This window comes from Protopterus annectens, chromosome 5.part0 (assembly GCF_019279795.1).
Source record: "Protopterus annectens isolate FY-2018-M chromosome 5.part0, PAN1.0, whole genome shotgun sequence".
Classification (NCBI taxonomy): domain Eukaryota; kingdom Metazoa; phylum Chordata; order Ceratodontiformes; family Protopteridae; genus Protopterus; species Protopterus annectens.
The window spans coordinates 251,318,795-251,346,347 of NC_056735.1; the positions used below are offsets into that span (position 1 = coordinate 251,318,795).

A 27,553-nucleotide genomic window follows, 5' to 3' on the forward strand; every position below is an offset into this window, starting at 1 on the left:
TAGGCAGTCCGCAGCGAGGGTAAGTTTTGACTCCATTATTCTGTATGACATACTTTCTTACTCTCATCCTCCATTTACTATGCCTTGGGGATGGTAACATGCACTGCTTTGCACTCTGGTCAGGTGTTATGAATATGCTACAAAGCAGAAGGCATCCAATACAGTGAGAGCAGTACATCAGTTTGGACACTCACCATTACAGGAATTTGATAAATAAAATAATTCTTGCTGTTACGTAACTTTCAACCCTCATTCCTCTTTATTACCTGTAACATTCAGTTACATTTATATTACATAATCAATATTTGTCAGAAACGTCAACTATTGTAGATATTTTATATTTGCATTTTTCACTTTAACAAATTATATTGCTAACTTTGTTCTTATCACAGAGTAGTAGTTGTGATGAATGCATTTAAGAAGTTGTATTAATTAGAGATTCTTCACCATGTCTTTCAATGTAGCAAAACGGAACTAAAGTTGTTACAACTGTACTTCTGATATATAGCTGTCTTAGAATGCACATGTGCTCTGACACACACACACACACACACACACACACACACACACACACACACACACACACACACACACACACACACACACACACACACACACACCACCCAACCTAAAGATAGTGGCAGACTCTACCTGGCTTCTGGCATGTGGATAAGGGGCAATGCAGGTAAAGCCAAATATTAGGAATACGGCACACAATAACAAGAATCATTTCATTTTACTCAATTTAACTTTTATTGATCAGGTTAAGATGTTGATCCCCTGGACTACTTTTAGGCTCAGCCTGGGACATACAATGAAACAGGCAAAAAAGAAAAAAAAAACATGATAGTCAAAAGTATACAATGATATTAAAAAAATGAAATATTTTCTTAGTAGACAGCACAGTTAAGTGTGATCTACTGTTATGAGTGCCTCCTACAGATGCACTTTATTTGCTCATCTCAGATGGACAATTTGCAGTTCTTTTACCACCTTTGCCCTGCCTATGCAACCCTGCTTTGCACAAAAGTAGTTTGCTTTCCATTTTCATATTCATTACTACATTGAAGAAGGTCAGTGTCACTTTTAAATCATTAGGGCTGGTTCACCCGACACTGAAAATGAGAAGTTATGTACCTACCATAACGTTCCATGTTAGTTGTCTTCTTCTCGCCTTCTTTCTTGCTGGATGGGTTCGGAGCCGACCCTCGGCTCCGACTTGGCCTATACTAAAGCTCGAGAGCTATTTATACCGGCTCGAGGCTACCCTATATCCCACAATGCTAGGTGCTAACTACCCAGATCTCGTTTGATAGCTGAAACCATAGCAGTTCTGATCTCCAGCATAAGGAGGAGAGGAAACCTCACTCGAAAGTCACCTAGACCTATAGCTACCAGGAAGGATAGCCAAGGGGGCAATACTGAGGCAGGAAGAAGATCCCCAAGGATCCTTAGGTCTGTCCAGGCTAGGGGGATGGGGGCTGGGATGCAAGAAAAAAGGTGAGAAGAAGACAACTAACATGGAACGTTATGGTAGGTACATAACTTCTCAATGTTAAGTTGTCAATCTCGCCTTCATTCTTGCTGGATGGGACCGCGTCCCTAGCACCTTCACCCTGGGTGGCTCATCGGAACAGACTCTTGAGAACGGTGGAACCAAAATTAGCCCAGCTTCGGGAGGCCATGTCTAATTTGTAATGAGAGATAAAGGTATGAGGAGAGGCCCAAGTGGCTGCTGCACAAATGGAATCTATTGGTAATCTAGCCTGAAAAGCTATTGACGTGGCTAATGCTCTAGTTGAGTGAGCCCTGGGCCTTGACGGTAGCTTTTGGCGTCTGAGCTGATAGATGAAAGTAATCACAGAGGCCAGCCATCTAGAAAGGGTTACTTTGGAAACTGGAAGGCCTTTCTTCCCTGCCGCATAAGATAGGAATAGCTGCTCAGATTTCCTAGCTTGCTTGGTTCTATCCAGATAGTAACGGAGTTGACAATGAACGTCCAGAAAATGCAGCTTTTGTTCTGCTCTGTTGGAGTAGTTGGGGAAGAAAACTGGAAGATCGATAGTCTGGTTTAGATTTGCCTCAGAAAAAGGACGGGTTAGTCCTGAGGGACACTCTGTCTTTATGGAAAACTAGATAAGGTGGATGAATGCAAAGGGCATGAAGTTCTGATACTCTTCTTGCAGATGTTATGGCGACTAGAAAAAGAGTCTTCCAAGAGAGCAATTTCAAGGAGCAGTAAGCCGCAGGTTCAAAGGGGGGAAGAATCAAGGAAGTTAGAACCAAATTTAAGTCCCACTGTGGTGGGGGGTCCCTGATTGGGGGCTTAAGCAAAAAGATACCTTTAAGAAAGGATTTACAAAGCTTATGGGACATGATACTGGAGTCCGAAAAGCCTGCATGAAAGTTCGAAATAGCCGCTAACTGTACTCTGATGGTGGAGGAAGAAGACCCTGAGTGAAACAGTTCGGCTAGGAAGTCTAGGACTGATTGGATAGGGGCAGTAAAAGGATCTATATTGCTAGCTCCTGCCCAGAAGGAAAAACGCTTCCACTTGCTGGCATAAATCCTTCTGGGAGATGACTTTAGCAAGTGGCATAAATCCTTCTGGGAGATGACTTTAGGGAAGCTATAAGTATGTCACGCACAGAATGGGAAATAAGGGGAAGCCTGGCTAGGGTTGGAATTGGAGCAACCAAGCTGTGAGGTTGAGAGATTGGAGGGAGTGGTGCAGCTGTCCCGACTGATGGGTCAAGAGATCTGGCACTGGGTCCAGATGCCAGGGCTGCCCCAAGAGGTAATGATGCAGGAACAGAAACCATATCTGATGAGGCCAGTAAGGAGCAATGAGGATCATGGTGGCTCTCACGGCGGTAGCTTTCTGAATCAATTGAGTGATTAATGGAAAGGGGGAAAGGCATACAGAAGTCCCCGGGGCCAATCGTGGACTAGAGCGTCTCTGGGGGGGTGGCCAGGAAGAGGGAAGAGAGTGAAGAAGTCGTGGCACTTGCTGTTTTGAGGTGTTGCAAAAAGATCGCAGCAAGGTCGACCCCATTTATGAAAAATTTCTTCCACTACTGCTTGTTTGAGAGACCACTCGTGTGGCATGAGAATGGCTCTGCTCAACCTGTCTGCTATGATGTTGGACTTCCCGGGGATGTGCATTGCTATCAGAAACTGCTGAGAGGAGATCGCCCACTGCCAAAGTCTGAGTGCCTCTCGACATAAGGGATAGGACTTGGTTCCTCCCTGCTTGTTGATGAACCACACTACGGACATATTGTCCGTTTGAACTGCAATAGTCCCGATAGGAAGAGAGTCCTGAAGGGCTTGCAGTGCTAAAAGTACTGCTCTTATCTCCAAGACATTTATGTGCAGGTGGCACTCGAAAGGTTGCCATGTGCCCTGGACCGTCCTGCCCTGAAAATGCCCCCCCACCCGATCAGGGAGGCATCCATTGTCACCGTGGCGACCGGGGGAGAAGGAACAAATAGTCTGCCCTGAAGGACTTGAGGGGAGACCATCCACCAAGAAAGGTGTTTCTTGCAAGACAGGGTTATTAAAATGTTGTGTGACATTGGAAGCTGTTGAAAGGACCACTGGGAAAAAAGCATCCACTGAAGGATCCGCATATGAAAGCGAGCTAGGGGAAGTAGAGTAATGGCTGCCGCCATGAGACCTAATACCTTCAGGACAAACCTGGCTTGGATTTTGTTGTTCTGAAGAAGGATGTGAACATGCCTGCGAATATCTAGAACTCTTTGCTCGGTTAGTTTTGCGGAGAGCCGAACTGTGTCCAAGGTGGTGCCTATGAAGGTAATAGACTGACAAGGCGACAAGGCAGACTTTTCGAAATTTATGGAGATACCTAGCCCTTTGCAAGTATGAATGGTGTAATCTCTGGAGAGGAGAAGCTGACGCCTGGAGGTGGAAGTGAGGAGCCAGTCGTCTAGGTGTGGAAACACCTGGAATCCTTGATGCCTCAGATGAGCCGTAACCGCTGTCATGCATTTGGTGAACACTCGGGGGGCTGTAGTGAGACCAAAGGGCAGGGCTCTGAACTGATAGTCACTGGCTCCCAGCCAGAAGCGGAGAAACCTCCTGGAGCACCTGTGCATCTTGATGTGGTAGTACGCATCCTGAAGGTCTACTGAGCACATCCAATCGTCCTGACCCAGAAAGGGTAGAATGGACTGTAGCGTGACCATCCGGAACTTCGTTCTTCTTACAGACTTGTTTAGTCTGCTGAGATCCAATATTGGTCTCCAGTCCCCTGTCTTTTTTGGTACCAAAAAGAACTTGGGAGTAGATTCCGGATCCTTGTTGGTCTGCTGGGACTGGCTGGATGGCTCTTTTTGTTAGCAGTTTTGATATTTCTAGTACTGCTTGTTCCCTTAGACTGGGTGGAACATCTGGGAGGGGTCCTTTTGGCTGAGTTGGGGTGTGGATAAAAGGAATTTTGTAACCCTCGGATATAATCGACTGTACCCATTTGTCTTGGGTGAGTGAAAGCCAGGCTTCTGGGTACAGTGATAACCTTCCCCCGACTGCCTCCGAAGGTGGACAGTTGGGCAGCTTCTCAGGGATGCTGGAAGGGTTTGTCAGAAAGAGACTCTCTGCTACCCTGATTTTGCGGACCTCCTCTGCCCATAGGGTGGCGTCTGTTATAGTCCCCCCCCTGCCTCTAGAGGGGAACTGACCTCTTGCGTCAGGTGCGACCTCTTGTGGTTTACGGAACCACATTTTCCCACCCTTCTGACCCTTAGGGTATGGTCTAGATGGGGTGGAAAAATGGACTCCCATGGCAGAGAGAGTCTTGCCTTCTTGCTCGCATCGGGTCAAAGTATCCTTCACCTGAGGTCCAAACAAAGCTGAACCGTCAAAGGGGGTGTTAGTGAAGGACGCCTTAAAGGGGTCTGCAAAGTTACAAAGCCGCATCCAGGTGTGATGCCGTAAGGCCACGCCTGTGCCTGCAGCCCTACTCGCCCCATTGGCCGCATAGGAAATAAGCCGCATGGAGGAGTTGACAATGGAATTCAGGGTTGCCAGCTGGGAGTTTGTTTTGTCCTGAGACCCCACAGCTGTTGGATCCTGTAAGACCTCACCCACTTCTTTGAGCATGTCTCTTTGAAGGCGGGTGAAGTGGCACAGATAATTCAGCGACCGCATGACAAAGGTCGCTGAAGAAAACATCCGCTTGCCGTACCTATCCATAGTCCTAGACTCCTTGTTAGGAGGATGGACAGGTACTGAAGGATCAGCCAGTTCCTTCTTAGTGGCTGCAGCCACCACCATGGTGCCAACTGGGACACCCTTGGCTAAAAACTATTTATCCGAAGGGGCTGTTATGAATTTTGAAGGCCTCCGTGGGGTAGGTTCCATCGTATCAGGGGCCGTCCACACCTTCTGCGCCACCACTTCCATAAGGGGGTCAAAGGGCGGAGACACCCAGGAGGTGGAAGGGCGAGAGCCAAACGCCTCTAGGTAAACCGACCTTTCCTTGGAAGGATTAAGGGTAGACCAGTTCCCCCTCTGCTTCAGGATCTCAAGGATGTCTGAAAAGGAGACATCCTCAGAGGGGGACCATGGGGACCCTTCTGACTCATCCAAGTCGGTATCCAATGTAATAGTCTCAGGGGAGTCTACATGCTTCCTCTTACATTTCCTCTTCTGAGGGGGCTCCCCTGACAGATCAGGGGAAACCTCGGAAGAGGAGGATATTCCCAATGGGGAAACCTGAGGCGTTGGATCTCTACGGTCAGGAATGAGAGGGTGGGTAGAGACCGCAGCAGGCACTACAGAGGGAGGAGCTGAGGGAGCTGACCGTGGAGCAGGCACAGGGGCCAGCACGCTCCTCATGACTTCGAAGGCGCCCCTATCAGGCAGAGTAGAAGGTCCCCACTCCGAAGAGATAAGGACCCCTCCTGGCACCGAGAGGGACAGCTCCGAAGCCGATGTTGGGGCCGAACTTACCAGTGCCGAAGCTCCAAGAGGGAGAATGGGGTCAGACAAGGGTCCAATGCCACTCACCCCTTCGGAGCCGACGAGGAAGTCAATGCGCCCGGATCCCTCCAAGGATGGGACCATGGAAGAGACTGGAGCCGATGACAGAGCCAAAAGGTGAGGTATCAGCTCTGACGTGTCGACGGCCACGGCTCCCACAAGCTACGGCTCTGAACTCAGAGGAAGAGTCGGAGGAGGAATCGAAGATGGGGTGGGAATAGCTACTGTCTGTTGAGAAGGGCTATGGAGCATCTGGGCTAGTGCCTGAGACTTAAGAAGTCGACTAACCACCCTCTCGAGGTCATGGTCTGAGAGCCTGGAAGATCTAGAGGAATGGGTTCGATGGCTCCGCTCTGAGAGTAAGGGAGACCTCGGAGCCGAGTGAACAGATTCCAAGGATGGAGACCTGGACTGTTGACGGCTAGCAGATGGCGCCGACACCACTATCGGCGCCGACTGAGTCCTAGAATCATCGGCTCCGGCTCGAGCCGATGTAGAAGACTGAATTTGAGAAACGTCTACTCCAGCGGTGCCGATGAGGAAGACTGTGTCTTGGAAACATCGGCTCCAGCCAGAGCCGATGCAGTAGCAGTCAGAGCACCACCAGTCGAAGGCTCTGAAAACGGAGCCGACGGCTTAGATGGCTTCGAAGGCTTCCCCGACGATAACTTGGTCGGGGAAGCTTCAGGCTTTAATAAGCCCCTCAAAATTAACTTATTTCTGCATTCCTGCAGGACTCTTGGACTGAACGCATGACAGACCGAACAAGAGTCCTGCAGGTGCAGAGGGCCCAGGCAATAAACACAAGAAGTGTGACCATCTGTCAGTTACATTTTCTGACAGCACGAGTCACACTTCTTGAAGCCTGAGACCCTGGTGTCTTTAGACATCCTAAAAGGTACAAAAAATATACACACACACACACAGCTACCCTTTAACATAAGCTAAGTCAGTCACACAACAATTTAAACTGACAAGTTAAAGAAAGAGGAATAGGCCCAAAGGCCTAACCTTCTAACCAAATAAGGGGTTAGGATAAGGGATTAAAAGGGGCCGGAAGGGGGATTAGCTATGAAGGGAAACTAATGGGATGGTCGCTAACAAAAAACTAATTGAAAATCTGACTAAAAGGGAGAAATTCAAGAATTATAATATCTAACCTGCAGAGCCGGTAATAAACACACCTCGCAGCTGTAAGCGGCAAACGAGATCTGGGTAGTTAGCGCCTAGCATTGTGGGATATAGGGTAGCCTCAAGCCGGTATAAATAGCTCTCGAGCTTTAGTATAGGCTGAGTCGGAGCCGAGGGTTGGCTCCGAACCCATCCAGCAAGAATGAAGACGAGATTGACAACTTAACATCACCAGTTCTGCTTCTAAACTTATCTGTGCAGCACGACTGAAATGCTGTGAAAGGAAATATTACATTTTATTTTAGCCATTCCTTTCACAATCTCTATTTCATTTGACTGAATACTTATCCCAATTGAGAATATCATTCCCTAACTTGGCCTACTACTGAACTGTACAGTAGTAATATAATTAGGAAATACATTTTGACAAAATTTACTTGCGTCTCAAATGCCCTAGTCATGGGGTTCTGCCGGCTCCATATTACTGAATGGCCCAAATGCTAGAATTGTTTATTGTCTATAACATAGTAACTTTTTGTGCTAATAACATGAATTCTCATTAAAAATATTCTCATTAACAGTATATTCGGAAGCTAGTGCAGTGTGCAACATCTTTACCACTCGCCCATTTGCTCAGTAACCATTAAGTTCTCCTATAGGCACACCATTTCGACCCTACTCACACTCACTTTTCAAAATCATAGCATCATTGAGACAAAGATGGCCGCCTTTCTGTAGACACTGTACATCTACAGCTCTCCAGTTACTCGCAAGAATAAGTAACCCTGAGGATATACTACAAGTCTTTTTGCATTAATTACCGGATATAACTATTCTACTACAACCAAACTACGACTGAGAATCAAAAGAACGAAGGAAAAACTAATTAATTTCACAGGATTAAAGCTAATTATCTGCCTGACTCTGAATAGAGCTATAAACAAAGGATCTATCTGATTTCTGTTTCAAGATGTCAAAACTGGACAAAAATATGGACACAACAACAACTAAAACTAAATTATCAATGCTGATGTCACCAGAGAAAGACTCTACATTTAAAAGACAGAAAACTGTAAAACCACAAGATCTTTTAAAAACAGGAGGAACAAACCAACCGGATCAGCTAGCTAACATGGAGGACATTAAAACAGCACTGTTACCCATACAAGAATCTTTAAATGCACTTTCAAACCAGATACTTGCTTTTAATGCCACATGCAGTCAAATTCTCGACAGAATAGATAAATCTGAGGCTAGAATATCTGATAATGAGGACAGAATAACATTTCTTACAAAAAACAGATATTCATGACCTGGACATTCAAACTATGCAGACCAAGATCCTGGATTTAGAGGCAAGATCCAGAAGAAACAACATAATTATTAGAGGAATCCCGGAAAATATTCAATATAATGATCTAATGCCTACCATTACACAGATACTGGAAATATTGTTCGAGGACTCGGTATGGCTAAGCAAATAGTCATAGAAAGAGCACACAGAGCTCTCAGGGAATCACAAGCATCAAATATTCCTAGACCAGTTTATGTCAAAATTCTGAATTACCAGGATGTAAATAAAATAATTCTAACTATGAAAAAGAAAGGAGGTTTTGTAATGTGGCAAAATAACAGAGTTTCTATGGGTCAAGATCTACCAATGCAAATCAGACAAGCCAGACAAGCATTAGCCCCTTACTGCAAATTTCTTATTGATAAAAATATAAAATTCCAGATGAAGTATCCAAGTACATTAATCTTTACATTTGATGGAGCCAAATATTCTGTTTCTACAAAAAGGAAGCAAAACTCACCTTTTGAAGACTTTTAAATCCTTCCAACTTCAGAAGCTTAACTGGAACATTCAGTCTGTGTACAGCAATACAGATTCTGGGATTCCATGGCTACTATACCTCAAGGCTTCAAAATCCTTTGTTTGCTTCTTTTTCTCACCAGGCCCCTGTTTAATCATTAACCAGTATTTTCTTACAGGTCCAGCTTAAATCTAAAGATTTCATGAACTCCTGCAGCCTTGATGAACTGTGTGTGTCTGTGAGTCAACAGGAAGTCCTAGAAATGCTCCAGAGGGTCAGCTTTTGTTGTGGCACTTCCGAAATCTGTCCACATAATGGGTCCCCTTCGAGAACTCAAAATCAAGATTTTTATACCAGGAAGTAGCCAGAGCTCTGTGGAGCCAGGGAAGCTTTTAGAATGGCAAAACGAGGCTCCTGGACTATTTTAGAGAGGTTTGACTTTTATTTTGTATAAAGAAATGTCAGCTTATTCAGGTAAGGATTTAAACTGGGCTGTAACATATGGTTAAATAGAGTAATTTAACTACAATGTTAGAAACAATATAAAGTTACTACAGTTATTCTATTTTGGATCTAGATAGTGTGCCTGAAGATAGAAATGCAGTTATAATTATATACTATTGATATTTTTGCTTTTCTGCCTTTGAAATGACTGTTATATTGTTTATGTTACTACAAAAAAAAAAAAAAAAAAAAAAACTTTCTCCTTATTAATGCTATGATAATCTATATGTGTTAACATGTATAATTCACTCTCCTATTCCTAAGGGAATGGAAGGATATATATTTTATGTGGTTCTAGAGATTCTGTGCATTATGTTAGCTATATATTTCTTACAGTATTAATACATTAATGGTGAAAAAATAATGTTACTGATGTTGTTTTTATCAATGCTGCTGTTAACATGTTATACTTACCTAGGCAAAGTTAGATAAAACAGTTAGTTATTCTAGGATAATATAACCAATTATTTAATTAATAATGTATGTAAATCATTACAGGGTAGAATAAGAAATTGGTATGTAAGACATAACAGTGTGTTAACTAACTAATATGTTCAAGAGCTGCTGTAGATAGGTACTAGTGTTTAATGGGGAATGTGTAGGTTAGTTTTTGTAGGGTTAGTTGTAGTTATCATAGGTTTTGTATATCTTGTTAGGGTGTTATTATATAATAGTCATTTAGGATTGATGTATACCAATAGAAGTATAAACAGTGTTGAAAACCTATGTTTGTCCTGGTCCAGGAGAATAGTGGATAGGCACTGGTTAGGGATGGGGCATTTAGTTTGCTTCCAGATATTTCAAAATCTGATATTATACCGGAATCTAGTATCGTTTTTCAAATTCAACATATACACTAACATTTTAAAAGTATTTTTATGTGGATAATAGACTCATGGAATGTTAAAGGTTTCCAGAATCTGAAAAAAGGAAACTATTTTTCATTTACTTCTTCAGTCAAAAGCACAATTTATATTGTTACAAGAAACCCACTTGGCTAATGATCAATGGACTGCCATTAAAAATAAAAATGGATCAGGGGTAATAGCTTCGAAGGGACAACTAATAGTGCAGGTGTAGCAATAATCATCAAAACTCAGTTCCAAGAGAGAATTTTAGATTTTGAAATGGATAAAGAAGGAAGATGGTGTTATGTAATTTTATAACAAAATTTTACGATAAACCGGTGATTCTTCTTAATATATATGCCCCATGTACCAATCAGCAAACCTTCATAACATCACTTTACTTTATTTTAAACCAATATAACAATTATTATATAATAATAGGAGGTGACTGGAATACATACCAAGACCCTAAACTAGATAAAACAAGTCCCCATAGATCTTATAATAATCAGGCAGTGATAGCACTGCAGGAACTTAAAGCAGATTTTAAACTTTATGATCCATTTAAATATAATAAGGACCAAATGAATCCAAATAACTTCACATTTTATTCGAGCTGTCATAAAATGTGGTCCAGGATCGATTTCTTTTAATATCAGATACACTAATGTGTTTTGATCCCTATATATACATACAAGCTCGTTATTTGTCGGATCACTCCAGGATCACATTAACCTTTAAGAAAGATACTTGTCATAAATTGCATGCTAGGGGTTATAATTGGACATTAAATCCATATCTATTGCATAAAGAGGATGTATTAAAAGAAGCTCAGGAGTTTTTAATCAATTATTAAATAAGCTTTTAGAAAACCGACATCCATCAGACATAGAATGGGCAACTATCAAAGTGCAAATTAGAGGAATGTTTATCCAAAAAGCTACTTTCTACAAGAAATTACAAGTGAAAGATATGCATGACTTGGAATCAAAAATTGAATTATTAGATCAGGAATTAATTAGAAATTATAGTAAACAAACCGAACGGAATTATTAAATTGTCAGAAGAAACTTTTTATTACAAAACAGTAAATTATCATTCCATGAACAGAAAATGCTGGTAAAATACGCTAATCACATACAGACCCGTCAAAAGCACTAGCACGTATTATTAATCAATCAAGTCACCTTCCCAAATCCCTGAAATATACTTCAACAATAAAACATACACCAATACGGAAGATATCATAAAGGTTTTGAACTAATATTTTCAGAACTATATGGTGAACAACAGGATGTAAATCCAAATAAGAATAATACTGATTTTCTTCAGAAAATTATATTTCCAAAGATTAATGATGAGCTTCATATGAACCTGATTAAACCTATTTCTTCAGAGGAAATAACTGATGTTATCAAGAAATTGAAGCCATACAAAGCTCCGGGACCGGATGGTTTGACTACAGAATTTTATAAAACTTTTAGTGATATTCTGGGGAAAATACTGTCAGTGGTCTTTAACTATATTATTAACAATAAAATTACTGACCCACACTTTAATGCATCGAAAACTATTCTCATACCAAAAGAAAATACTGATCGACAAAACCCGGATAATTATAGACCCATCTCACTTTTAAACATAGATATGAAAATTATGACATCGATTTTGGCTAACAGGTTGAAAATGGTAATTAACCCTATAATATCTGATGAACAAGCGGTTTTATAAATAGCAGACAAACTATAGATAATACATTAACACTGCATACAATGATTTCTCATGCCACCCATAAAAAACATAATCTTTACGCACTTATAATTGATGCACAAAAAGCATTTGACAGAGTGAACTTAGAATATTTATTTGACATTTTAACATGTTTTAACATACCGCAAGAATTCACTTCAACTTTAAAAAAATTATATACCAATCCTTATACAAATCTAGTCATTAACAGGAATCTTTCAAAAAGAATTCAAATTAAAAATGGTACACGTCAAGGCTGTCCTTTATCTCCCTTGTTATTCAATTTGTATTTGGAACCTCTATTTTTGCACATTAAACAAAATATCTATCATAATGCTCCAAGGATCTATGGTACGAAGATCACAATGGCTGCTTTTGCAGATGATTTGAGTATTTATTGCACAACACCTGTTTCGATACTAATAAAATATTAAAGGCAGTAGAAGAATTTGCAAAAATTTCCAATTATAAATTAAATTTAAAAAACTAAGATATTCCCATTAAAGACACCTACACCTTTTCACTATTACCATTAGTAGGGCAGGTAAAATCAGAAGAAAAAATAAAATACTTAGGAGTGGTTTTCTCAACAGACAACAGAGATTTTTATCTCAATAATGTTAAGGTTATTTGGGAGCAGATAGTATCTGACTTGAAAAGATGGGATAATCTGAAATTACCAATAATGGCGAAGACTTCAATTATTAAAATGAATATACTTCCTAGATTACTATATATTTTAGAGCATCACAAGTTCAAATCTCCAAAAATTCTTCAAACAGCTTCATACAGAACTAGCTAGATTTCTATGGGAACCTAGAAAAGTTAGGATATCGTATGATAAATTGATGGCTCCAAAAAATAGGGGAGGGTTGGATCTACCTAATTTGAAACATATTATTTAATAATAAACACCAATAGACTTTTAAGAATAATTAACTTTGATGGGTGTAACTCGAAATGGGTTCCCAAATGGCTGGTTCTTAATCATAAACATGTCAAGGAATTGGATATTAACTGCAAGGCATTACCTTTTTTAAACAAAAATACTCTTAAAGTGTACTTCGTGTTGGAACATATCAAAACATATATAGTTTCAGTACAAAATCTCTTTAACTCATTAAATCTTTTGCAAAGTATGATAATTCTTCAACCATTTCACAAAAATCCAAATCTGAAAATTGGTAACCAGCTGAGAGACCTTAAGAAATTCCCACTTATAATTAATTTAACCCTACTTGATTTATATCCTTTTTTAGGTATCCCGATTCACAATATTTTAGAAGAGTTGAATCTCCCCAAATCGTATCTAATTATAATAAGACAATTAAAAGACCTATCAATAAGTTACCTTAGTAAAGGGAATGACATAATTAAAGAAGAAGATTTAAACATGTGTCTGAACTTATGGCAAACCCTTACACAGGAATGTAAATATATAACTGCAGCATATGGTTTGATTAAAGAAATAAAATATAATAATCAAATATTAATTTCCAAATACTGGAGAGAGAAATTGTTGACAATTGAAGAAAGTAAAATACTAAAAGCAATTCACTTAACCATAAAATCTGTGTCCCTTCAGAAGCTATTATTTACCCAATTGATGATATTTAATAACGCGTATTATATGCGTCTCACTCTACACAAATTTAACTCAAAGAACTCACCAAAATGCCCATATTGTATAGATCAAACAGCCGACCTCCTACATATGTTTTGGAGTTGTAAATGTATTTTCAAACTCTGGAATTCCTTGAAACTTCAACTACAAAAAATGGGATATCAACATTCCACACTCTCCTGGGAATTTACGATTTTACATATTCCACCACCCAACTTGGAAAGAACCCAAAGAATTATACTAGTCAATATTTTTTTGTTGATGAAGTTATATATAGCTTCCAATTGGTTGAACCCTTTACAGACATCATGGCAAAATTTCAAGATAGTAGCCACCAAACATATTCTAGCACATAAATTTCTAATTAGTGATCATAAGAAAAATGTAAACAATACAAAAATATGGGAACAAATCTTTAACATTGTATTAGCTTAAAGTTCCATTCCACTATTCGCTGGGGAAAAACTGAATAACTGTTGAATTTTATTGAGATAAGTCTTATATGGTTACTAGTTCTTTTTTCTTCATTATTTTTTTTTTTTTAGAAGTGTATAGGTATGTATAATGATTCTATGTAACTGTTGGAAGCATTCATGTACATATTGTAAGTAGTTGGTAGTACTGTATTAGTTGTTTGGAAAAAATAAAATAAAGAATTATTATTGAAAAAAAAAAAAAATTCTAAAATGCTTTAAAAAAAAAAAAAAATCATAGCATCACTTCCATTGCCAACAAACTAGCACCCAGAATATTTAAAGCACTTATTTTATCTATTCACTAATAATAGTTACAGCATTGCTGAACCTATTCTTGGAAATCAGCTCTGTCATATCAATGCTCTTTCTCACCAGTGTTGTGCACAGCAGTCTAATGATTTCACATTACATTTTACCAACTTTCATCTTTTTAACATGAAAGAGCCACAAAATTAATAAGGGTACTACAAAAATCAGAAGTGGTATCTCATATTCTCTGGATCCTATCAGGTTATCTGCCTTAGACCTGCAATGAGCAGAATGCACACTGTTTTAGAGAAAGTTATAGACTGCTGACTGTATGTTATGCTGTGCAGCCGACTACATAGCTAAGCTAGTATAACAAAGGAGACGCAGCTTTGTGTAGAACAAAAGTCAGGGTGATTTTTCAGATTAAAACACACTGCTTTACTTCATGCAGCTGCAGGCATGATGTGAGCATAGCTGGGTGTGTCTTTGCTGAGTAGTAGGTTCATTAAAACACAGTTGAACTCTTTCTTTAAACTCCAAGGGAAGAGCATCTCTTAATCTGACTGACTACTATAATTTACATTTAGCTGTAACATGAACTTTATTTAACTCTGCACAATGCAGAAAGCTTAAAAGGTAAAATCAGTGAATGATTAATCTCGTAGGATTTCTTGTTTACCTTTTACATTGAATTATTGTACTCTAGACATGGTAACAGCCAAGTGACGTAATGAGAATAAAACTCTATACTATAGATTGCAATGTGAATGCAAATCCTGTATATTGTATGCAAATGTGAATTATATTTCACTCATTTTTGTCCCAGCAGAGATGTTTACTATCTCAATAAGCATAGATAATGCATTATTTCACACTGTTACATTATACACTTTAAGTACATAGTTTGGAGTGTTTATTTTCAGTTGTAATCTTCCTCTAAAATTTGCTGTGTTAGTATGTATTCTAGTTTGCAAATTCTGAAGTTACTTTTGATGTAGAAAGTTACAATCATTTTCTCTACCATTTACTTTTGGATTAGCTGAACTGCTCTTTCTAGAAAGTTTACAATTAAATGTTATGTTTAGGGGATTTTTTGAGAATGCTTGGGAGCAATTCTATTCTGGTATCTAATAAATTTATGCCTGATTATGTACAGCCCTCTGAGTTTTGGGATAAAATGCACCCGTTCTGGGTGAACATCAAGTAACCCAAGCACCAGGTAGGATTGTGCCAGGAGTTCTGAATAAGAATGAATATAGACGGACTTTCAAGCAGGTTTAGTAGTACTCCTAAGGATTTTTTTTCATGCTCAAATTAACTGTACTCTAGAATAAATACTACAGTCTAGGTGACTACCATGCTTCCCAAATGTATTTAACAAGTTTTGATACTCAAGGGTATTTTAAAAGGTATATGTAGGCTTAGGCATGGGTGGTCAAACATCAGTCTAAGTTATACTTGAACTGGGTTAGGGAAGAGCTCTGTTTCACATGGATAGGAATACTGTTTCAGAGAAAGGGCAGTCTCTGAGATACTTATCCCTCACTCCAACGTGTCTGATTTATGGTGCAGATGACATTTAGGTCCCTGTATTGGGTAATAATTCTGATGCTCTTTTGTTTTGTGGATATGCAACAGGTCCATCAGAGCAGGATAAGTGAATGTTGTGAAGGCCAGGCATAAATCTCCTGTCAGCAGTTTGTAGGAGAGGAGTCCAGAGATAAGGGGTTTGAGGTGGTTTGTGTAGGACATGTTATTTATGTGTTGTATTATTTTTATAAGAAACCTCTGTAGATGCTCCAATTGTTGCATATGCCTGATCAGGTACACAGTAAAGGGGGCAATGCACTCACTGATTGGTCTGATGAGGTCCAAGTGCAGAGGAACCACGACATGCCTGGACTTAGATGCCATGCTCTTGCTTATAAGTTCACAACACAGAATCATTTCCTTACCAACACAGACACATGATGGTCAAAGGCCAGATTACTGTATACATGCATTCCTAAATCTCTGACCACTGGGTCTCCTCTAAGGGATATATTATCAATGTGGTAATTTCCAGGTGTATCTATCTTCCCAAAGTATGCTATTATGCTTTTCTTGAAATTGAGTTTTAGACAATGGCTCTGGCATCAGTTATTGGTCTGTGTCAGGCCTTCTTGGAGGGTATTTGTGTCTTTGGGGGCTTCTATGACTGCACTTCATTTGCAATCATCTCCAAACATGGCCAGCCAGAGGCCCTTGATATTGGTTTTACTTTACAGAAGTAGATGCTAAAAAGGAGTGGCTCCAGCATTTAGCCTTGAGTGACTGGGCTTGTTTTAGAGTTAGACTCCCTTATTCTAACTTCTCCTATCTTTGAGCCAGCCTGCTACCTAGCAGTTGACATTGGAGTTTATACCTAATTTTGTGACTTTGTCTACAATCCCCAAGTGGGATATTATGCTGAATGCTTTCGCCTGGTGAAGCTAGGAAGTATGTACATTTTTGCCCTTGTCCATTGATTTGGTGACCTTCTTGAAGAAGTCCACCAGGCTGAGTAAGCATGACCTGCCCTTGATTAAACCAAACTGCATTAGATTCAATGTTTAAAGGTTTCCTATGCCATTGTTTATATTTTCCATGATAATTCTTTTCACAGTTATGCATATGAGACTATTCAGATCAATGGGTCTGTAGTTACCTGATTTTGTAGATGGTCCACCCTTGTGCAAATTGGCATTAATGGTCCTCCATTCAGGAAGCCTAACAGGACGGTATGGTTAAAAAGTGATTCTAGTGGTCCTGATTGGTTGTGTTCATGGTTTTAAGGAAACATCCCAGGGTATTATTGAGGCCCATGGATGCAATGCTTTTGGCCTTGGACAGTGCAATGAGGATCCATTCCCTAGTCATAACAAGGGGTGTTACAACTGAGCATATTTTCTGAGGGTTAATGGGGGGGGGGTTAATCCTTGTCACTCTAAGTGGGCATGATGATATTTTGCATGTTTCATGCAGATGTCCCACCCTGAAGGCATGGCTTGCTGCTGCACATCTTGGTCTGTACCACCCTGAGGGCATGGCTTGCCGCTGCACATCTTGGTCTGTCCCACCCTGAGGGTATGGCTTGTTGCTGCACATCTTGGTCTGTCCCACCCTGAGGGCATGTCTTGCTGCTGCACATCTTGGTCTGTTCCACCCTGAGGGCATGGCTTGCTGCTGCACATCTTGGTCTGTCCCACCCTGAGGGCATGGCTTGCTGCTGCACATCTTGGTCTGTCCCACCCTGAGGGCATGGCTTGCTGCTGCATATCTTAGTCTGTCCCACCCTGAGGGCATGGCTTGCTGCTGCACATATTGGTCTGTCCCACCGTGAGGGCCTGGCTTGCTGCTGCACATCTTGGTCTGTCGCACCCTGAGGGCATGGCTTGCTGCTGCACATCTTGGTCTGTCCCACCCTGAGGGCATGGCTTGCTGCTGCACATCTTGGTCTGTCCCACCCTGAGGGCATGGCTTGCTGCTGCACATCTTGGTCTGTCCCACCCTGAGGGCATGGCTTGCTGCTGCATATCTTGGTCTGTCCCACCCTGAGGGCATGGCTTGCTGCTGCACATCTTGGTCTGTCCCACCGTGAGAGCCTGGCTTGCTGCTGCACATCTTGGTCTGTCCCACCCTGAGGGCCTGGCTTGCTGCTGCACATCTTGGTCTGTCCCACCGTGAGGGCCTGGCTTGCTGCTGCACATCTTGGTCTGTCCCACCCTGAGGGCATGGCTTGCTGCTGCACATCTTGGTCTGTCCCACCCTGAGGGCATGGCGTGCTGCTGCACATCTTGGTCTGTCCCACCGTGAGAGCCTGGCTTGCTGCTGCACATCTTGGTCTGTCCCACCCTGAGGGCCTGGCTTGCTGCTGCACATCTTGGTCTGTCCCACCCTGAGGGCATGGCTTGCTGCTGCATATCTTGGTCTGTCCCACCCTGAGGGCATGGCTTGCTACTGCACATCTTGGTCTGTCTTAATCTAGACATGTGCCAGTCAGTAGCATCTAGCTATCACGTCTGAAAAGTCACACATTATTTTGCACCACGGATAGGTGGTATTTAAAGACATGAAGTAGCATTTTTATTAGAGGCTTTCATTTACTGTTACCATTAAAGTAAAGTTATATTTCAGTCCCCTTTTTTTAAGGGTTCACTGGTGTCCATCAGTACGTGTTGCATGTGCTAAGACTGCACTAACTTCTAACACCTACAGCAAGCCACAAAGAATAAGGTTCATCTTAGGTTGTGTACTAATTACATTTTCACCATGTCAGAGCACTGCCAAACACCTACCCATGCTTGTTACTTTCCACACTAAGCAGAAAGAAATGAGTAAGGCGTGTTAAAATGTCTAATAGACTGCATTGGCTTTTTGTCTTTGTGTAAGTTAATAAAATCAGTGGTGACTTCAGATTTCTTATATGAAATACTAACAAAGAGCTAAGCACCATTCGCACAAAAAGAATGTCTGTGTAACAACTTTGTAGAGACCTTAACTGCTGACATATTATTGCAGGTCTGAAACATCTTTATACCCGCTTCCTGATTCTTGAACACTTTATATGTACAGAAATAAAACTAACAAATTCAAGAGTAACAATTTACACATCAGTATGCCAACAAACCATATCTAGAAACAATTAAGAAAAAATACTTAAAGACATTGTAGCAATATAAAATACTGCAGTGTTTCCTTCCACCTGCTACATGAAAAACTACAAGTTAATTTTTACATGAGCAAGTGTCCTTTTTTCATAAAATCAGGAGCTTCACATTTAAAAGCTAGTACCTATGAAGCTCTTTCCACTGAAAGAAACCACTGCCATACAAAAAGGTACAACTTGCAAAGCTAAGAGTTTTTGTTAACTGAGAATCTGGAGACACGCTGCACAGTGGAAACTATTTATCTGCCATACTGCACTGTAACTTTAAAAACGCACCTTTTGCAGAAAGTATATACTGCACTGTGACTTTAAAAATGTACCTTTCGCAGAAAGTATGCAGGCAGGGGAGGACCTTGGGGTTGTGGTAACGATCCAAGCAAATGCTGCAGACTAGAAACTGCTTGTCAATCTGTCTCACTACAGGACTGCTGCTGCTGCTGTTCGACTCCCTCTTCGCCATGGTGAACTGTCAGCATGTGCACCGGCCTCCCAATGTGGTGTTTACCTGTTAACAGGGGTGAAAAGAGAGCAACAGTTGTAAAAATTGCTGAAATCTTCACGCTAAATCATAACAATACAATACCAAAAACTATGGATCATTTTATAGTGTGGGGAAAGGAATGCAGTTATACCATGGAAAACTTACATTCTCAGTCAGACAAAAAAGGCTGCATGCGCATAAGGAATACTGCTGGTATCATAAGTTTGCTGTTTGAAAAATGACGGTGTATTCACTGACATGCCTGAATCACATACTAAGGAACATGGCCATGCAGTCAGTGATATGGAACTAGCACTGACAGGCAAACTGGTTCCATAATGCTTAGCTCAATGTCAGTATTTCAGATAAGAAATTTGAAGTCACCACAGATTTTAATTAATCTGCCAATCAATCAGTCTTTGAGAGGCAAATCATTTCCACAGAACCAGCCATTTGTCTCACCAGAAGTAACCTTTCTGTATAAGCTTATGAATATGCAGATGATTCCTGAAATCCAAGACATTTGGCAGTAGATATATTTTTGTCAGACACAAACAGAAGGAAACGTACGTTTATAAACCAGCACATTCTCAGTCCATCTGTTGCAAACATTCTGATTGAGGTTGAAGCTGAAAATGTATTCGTTCAGACCAAACATTCAAAATACAATGCAGAACTAAAAATGCCTTGTGTTTATTTCTAAGGAATAGGACCTCACTAATAAGGAAACAGGTCACATGATCAGTATCATACTAGTCAATTATCCATTTCCAAGGAACAGGACTTTACAGTCTCTTTTGAAGAATTGGTACTATCTGCTCTTTACAAGAAACATACAGAACCATATAACCAGTTTCATGAAACCTATACAGTATCTTCATTCTTGAGGATCATATAGCCAATGTTATGTACAAGAATGATATGTCTGTTCTTAATAAACAAAAGTATATTGTTATGGATATTGAACTGGTACTGCGTTTTCAGCTTTATGTGGTCAGTACCAGAGACGTAGTGTTACAGAATGGTTACCCTTTATTTAGTACTGTAGAAATGAAGTCACGTGGTCAGGTTTATGCATAAAATACTAAGCATCATAACTGGGAAAACTGACATGATAAGCTATTTATCTAGTGACCTAAAATAAACATCTGCCACTTTTACAGAATGGGATAATTTTTTTAATTGGATAACAGGTGAGCTCAACATAATGTTGATAGAACTGACAGTTTTGTGTTGTAAAGCATGCATTAAAAGTCTATTGCATGATAGAAGATAGGTTTACAATGTTAGAAAATAGGCACAATTTTTTACAGACCGCTCGCTGAGGAACAGACAGCATATATAATTGTATATGATATGCACCATTTGGTTAGCGTTACGGAACAAACACCATACTGATAAGCACATATTAAGTGGGTACTGAACTGTTTGGATTTTGGAAAAGATAATCTGCTGTCAAATGGATGATGTGTTTGACTCAACAGAACTGATACCACCTTTATGGCGTGTGTTAGGCACCGTCAGTTTGCTGCAGTGAGATGGACAGATACCATATGTCTGACTCATGGAACAGTCAGAAAGTGTTAGTTGTGTTCCAGAAGTGGTACCATGTTGTCAATGATGCTGTTGTCATTGCCCAGACATATGATGTCAATGTTAATAAACAAGCATCATGTATCCATCATATGAGACAAGATGGGTGCCAGGTAGCTAGTATTGTGTACCACACATGCATTCAGCTCTGTAAAACAGACACCACATATTCAGTGTCACAGAATGATAACCATCTGATCAAATGTAGTTTATCTTTGCATAATGTAAAGTAGTACCACCTTTATACATTGTGAAATAGAAGCAGTGCCCACAGTACTTCAGCAAATATACTTTATATTTACGGAATGTAAAGACATATCACTTTATACATAGTGAAATGGGCACTATGTCTTCAGTACTTCAGAAAACATGCTTTATATTTACAGTATGTAAAGGAGTACCATGTTATACATAGTGAAACAGGTACTATGAATTCGTTGTATGATTTCATGTGATGGGTAACCAGTATTAGAAAACATGCACTTTATACATTGTGAGTAGAAGACCTGCAAAATGTGTTACAGCAACATCCAGTATCTTCTGGGTGTCAACACTGCAGTGGAGAGAGCTGCCTCCCTTTCCTCAGTATGGGTTAGCTAGTATCAACTGCTCACTCCCACCTTCTCTCTGACTCAGGTACTGCTCAAGTAATCAGTCAATTAGTCCTGTGGGTTACACTTAGAGCTTTGCGACTAAGTACCATGGAGCTAAGTGCAGTGTTATTAAGCATTTCCTCACCATGTTCTAGACAGAAATGGTGTTTTCAGTGATGAAGAAAGACTATTTGTACAGTTTTACAACTAAATAAGTTTTGTTTTTTAAATGAACATATGTTTAGTGTTATGCAGAGACAACCACAACTAAGGCCCATGTCTAAGCATTGTATAAGACAATAATATGGTAAAACACCATGCACACATTGTGGCAGACTAGCAGAGAGCATAAATGCAGTTACAGGAATAAATACAATGTTTACATAGTCACTGATTGTAATCAATGTCATGAACCGGCACCATGTGATCAATGTTATGTGCAGGCACACAATAATCAATGTTCCAGACAAGCACCATGTGATCAGTGCTACAGATGCAATAAAAAGGAGACGGGATTAATGCTGTGCACAGGTCCTATGCAATCACTGCAAAGACAGGTGCCCATAACCAGTGCTGTGGGCAAACACAAGGTTATGGATAGTTTCCATGTGGCCAGTGTTAAGTATAAGAACCATATGATCAGTGCCATAGTTAGATATTGTGTGATCAGAGTCACAGAACCATATGATCAGTGCCATAGTTAGATATTGGATATTGTGTGATCAGAGTCACAGAACCATATGATCAGTGCCATAGTTAGATATTGTGTGATCAGAACCACAGACAGACATCATTTTTTCTCATGAATATCTGCTAAATGATCAACGATGGGGATATTCTGTATGTGATCAGTGTAATTGTTAGAATACAACTATACACAGATGAATGGAGTCCGTCTTCTGTAAAGGTACCACAAGATTAATTTTGTGGACAGACAGTATGTGGGCAGTGCCACACACAAACGACATAGGTCATGTGTCATATGCAAACACTGCTCGATTAATGTTCAGTAATCTGTGGTGGGGGCATGAGCAGACACCAACCTTACTACAGAACAAGTTTTATAATCCCCAGTAACAGATGGAAAATATGTACACTGCATGATTTGGCAAGATGTGGCATTCTGCAATAAGATCCCAGTCTTCACTAGCATATACATCATTCATTCAGGATCATACACTGAATATGGTTTTGGTTTCAAGAGGCAGGTATGTTTTTTTTTCTTTTTTTATCCTGGAAAAGTAACCTCAAATTAAGTTCATTTTCATTCAGTTTGGTTCATTTATTTTACTTAGAAAGTACCTTGAGACAAAATGTTATGTTTCGCAGATGCATCAGAATGAATTAATAAAAAAATAATATGCTTATAGTCAAGCAAAACAAATGACTGCTGAGCCATGCCTCTAAGGCAAATGTGTCTGGTGCCCCTTTGTTAAATCAGACAAAATAGCACTACTGTATGACTTACAAGGGTCAAAAATCTGAGCTTTGCCCAGTCTAACTTAGATGAATCATGCAGTCAGCACAACTAATAAAACCATATATGCGTAATCTTTGGTCTGCGGAGGCAGTCATGAAAATGGATCTACTTGGGCTCTTTTCCCTACAATATGTTAATACTACCAGTACTTATTAAAAGATGACACCAAGCAAATGTTATATCTGTCATATCACTAATTGCTTTTCCTTCCCTTTAATACAACCCCAAGTGATTCATATATTAAAAAAATTAATCAAACATTGTTTTCTGCCTGAAACTGATTCAACCACTTTTCTACACATCAATTTATTTCTAAAGTTTCATGCAGTTTCCTTTTGGTATTTGTCAAAGCCTACATAACACGTAGGTAGGGAAGGAAAGCTACATGTCTGGCTACTGCAACATAAACTGATAAAACATGATCGGCAAGGCTGGGTGGGTCAGAAAGTCTTAGACCAAAAGAATCACTTCAGCCAGTCACTAAGTGTGTGCTATCTGTCACCGTATTCTCAACCTCGTAGAGTAAAAAGTTTGGGCAAAGCCATAATGGGACAAAGGGCCCAAAATAGGGACAATTTTGAAATATTGCTCTTACAAACTTAGAAAGTTGATAGAATAACAAGTTTTGCATTATCATGGATTTTTCTAAAGGGTATGAAGTCTGAAACTCAAATATCTGTCATTATTTTCCAACTTCGGTCTTTAATGATTTGCAACCAATTTGCCAGAAAACCACAATTTTATGAAAAGCGGACCAAGAATGAGGCAAACAATTGGACATTCTGTGAAAATCTGTACATTTGAGAGGTATGCGACTATCACAGTAGATTAAGCCACACTTCAGTAAGAAAATGCCAAACTACAGTTCTGAGCCTGAGCAAAAGCACTAAGCTAATCTGGTAAGCCTAGCATTTATACCATCCTGTAATGCTAAGTAAGAAACGGGTACTATCAAAACTTAAATGAATAAATCTAAAAGGCAACCTTACATAACTGCAAGAGATGCACACACGAGTAGAAAACACAGTTATATTGTTTACTGGATTGACAGAATTACAATAAATGTTCTCACCACAGGGTGCTTTATGTTGGCATAAAATTAGATCAGGTAGGCAAAAACCTTGACTGCAAAATTAAATCACATCAGCATGGTATATTCCATGAGGACATTCTGGGGTAAAACAAACTAGAAAATAGTAGTTATTTACATTGATTTTTTTTTTTTAGTTTTGACACTGGTTGCCCTTCAATTAAACATTTCACACAATTTGCCTAGGTATCTGATGTATGCAGTGCACTGTTACTAAAATATCTAACTTAGGATGCACATATGGCAAATAACAATAAATACATTATCAGATACAGCTACTGACTGCAAAATCTTCCAATGACCACAGGTGCTGTCAGACAATCACACCATAATAATTAAAAGTGCTCAGTAACAAGGAATAGATCCAACAGCTTCACTGTTTTTGCACAGGGTCAGTGATATAAATTACTATTCATTCCATGCACTTTTATCATTACAACAACTGTCTACAATTGCTACAATAAATCAACTGGAATTCAAGATGTTAAACAATTCAAGACAAAAAGTTTCAATCCTCAAGCATATGCAGCAATACAAATTTCAAAAACTAGGATGGCTTTAAACTAAACAGAAGCTAAACTAATCAAAGTTAATACTGGCATTATGTCCTAAATTACAAAACATTCTCTTCTAGCTATCTTAGCCGGCATTCACCTCTCAGGGAACTTGGATTCCAAGAGAAGACAATACAATAAGAGCACAAAGCACTACAAAACGATAGGGTAGCAAGACCTTTGATCAATGTGTCCTCCTGGAGTGCAGTCAGTTCCCTAGGAGTCATTGTAGTGACCAAATTTACAAATCTTAAATGATGTTTACTTAAAAATATAATTTTACGTGATGTTACTGCATCTTTGAAAAAATGCACAACACTCCAAGCCTAAGCTTTGTATGACACGTACATTTAAAAGGCTACAATAGGCATGTTGTTGTCTTTCAGCTTTTCCCAGTTAGGGGTCGCCACAGCGGAACTCCGGTCTGCTAATGATTGGCAGTAGATTTTCACAAACACCAAGGTGCCATCTTGACGTTCATTCTTCAACGAAGGCACGCCCATTTACGCATGTTTTTTGAATGCCCACCCAACCGCGGGGAGGACATGCAGACTCCACACAGAAGGCACTCCCCTTACTCCAGCCGAGAATCGAACGGGAGAACCTCTTGCTGTGAGGCAACAAAGCTACCGCTGCACCACCGTGGATAGCTACAATAGGCATAAACTGATAAAATTTACACATGCATATACGTGTAGGGGTGTAGATATATATATATATATATTTATACAGTGGATATAAAAAGTGTACACACCCATGTTAAAAGGCCATGTTTTTGTGATATAAAAAAATGAGACCACAACAAATCAGTTCAAAACTTTTCCCACCTTTAATGTGACCTATAAACTGTACAATTCAATTAAAAAACAAACACATCTGTTAGGGGGAAAATATAAAAAATAAAAAAAAATACAATAAGTTGGTTGCATAAGTGTGCACACCCTTAAATCAATACTTTGTTGAAGCACCTTTTGATTTAATTACAGCATTCAGTCTTCTTGGGTAGGAGTCTATCAGCATGGCACATCTTAACTTGGCAATATTTTCCCACTCTTCCTTACAAAAGCACTCCAAATCTGTCAGACTGCAAGGGCATCTCTTGTGCACAGCCCTCTTCAGGTCACCCCACAGATTTTCTTTTCGATTTAGGTCTGGGATCTTGCTGGGCCATTCCAAAGAATTTTCTTCAAGTGAAGCCATTCTTTCGTTGATTTGGAAGTATGCTTGGGGTCATTATCATGCTAAAAGATGAAATTCCTCTTCATCTTCAGCTTTCTAGCAGATGCCTGAAGGTTTTGGGCCAAAAGTGACTGGTATATGGAACTGTTCATAATTCTCTCCACCTTGACTAAAGCCCCAGTTCCAGCTGAAGGAAAGCAACCCCAAAGCATGATACTGCCACTACCATGCTTCACTGTGGGGATGGTGTTCTTTTGGTGATGCTTAGTGTTGTTTTTGCGCCAAACGTACCTTTTGGAATTATGGCCAAAAAGTTCAACCTTGGTCTCATCAGACCATAACACATTTTCCCACATGCTTTTGGGAGACTTGATGCATTGTTTTGCAAATTTGAGCTGAGCCTGTATGTTTTTCTGTCTAAAAAAAGACTTCCGTCTTACAACCCTACCCCATAGGACAGACATATGGAGAATACGGGAGATTGTTGTCACATGTAGTAGTACACAACCAGTACTTGCCAGAAATTCCTGCAGCTCCTTCAGTGTTGCTGTATGTCTCTTGACAGCCTTCCTGACCAGTTTTCATCTTGTCTTTTCATCAATTTTGGAGGGACGACCAATTCTTTGCAACGTCACTCTTGTCCCATATTTTCTCAACTTTTTGATGACTGTCTTCGCTGTGTTCCATGGTATATCCAATGCTGTGGACATTTTTTTTTACCCTTCTCCTGACTGATACCCTTCAACAATGAGATACCTTTGATGCTTTGTAAGTTCTCTGCGAACCATGGCTTCTGCTGTAGTAGGCAACTGAGTAAATGTGAGGAAAATCTTACTACAAGTGAACTTTATTTGAGGTTAATCACAGTCTCTTTAATTGACGGCAGGTGTGTACCCAAGAAGACTGAATGTTGTAATTAAAGCAAAAGGTACTTCAACAAAGTATTAGTTTAAAGGTGTGCACACTTATGCAACCAGCTTATTGTATGTTTTTTATTTTTTATATTTTTTCCCCTAACAGATTTGTTTGCTTTTCAGTTGAATTGTACAAGTTATAGGTCACATTAAAGGTGGAAATGTTTTGAAATGATTTATTGTGGTCTCATTTTTATATCACAAAACCTGGCATTTTAACAGGGGTGTGTACAGTTTTATATCATGTGTGTGCGCGTGAGTATATATATATATATATATATATATATATATATATATATATATATATATATATATATACATACATATATATATATATATATATATATATATAGAGAGAGAGAGAGAGAGACTGGATTGATTGTGCACCTCCATCAACACCTGTTTAGTTGACACCATTTGACTGACACACACAGATGGTCAAACAGGTGTGTGAGATTGTCAGTTCCCTTTCCCTGGAGATTGTGCAATCTCAGTATTACTTTATAGAATTAAAGGAGGACAGAGAGTGCAAAAACACTTGTAGTTGGTTTGCTCCACTCCAGGGTAATGCCTACAGCATGCAA

The 27,553-nt window shown here is 39.8% G+C and overlaps 1 protein-coding gene across 2 annotated transcripts in view; it reads right to left on the reverse strand.

Moving 5' to 3' along the window:
• Window positions 1-27,553, reverse strand: part of TRIM3 (tripartite motif containing 3) — a 1,155,987-nt gene that overhangs the window by 762,095 nt on the left and 366,339 nt on the right. For both annotated transcript variants that reach the window (XM_044072220.1, XM_044072219.1), the window contains exon 2: window positions 19,406-19,590. In XM_044072220.1, the coding sequence (XP_043928155.1) occupies window positions 19,406-19,545 (140 nt within the window). In that variant the 5' untranslated portion in view covers window positions 19,546-19,590. The remainder of the gene's footprint in view (window positions 1-19,405; window positions 19,591-27,553) is intronic.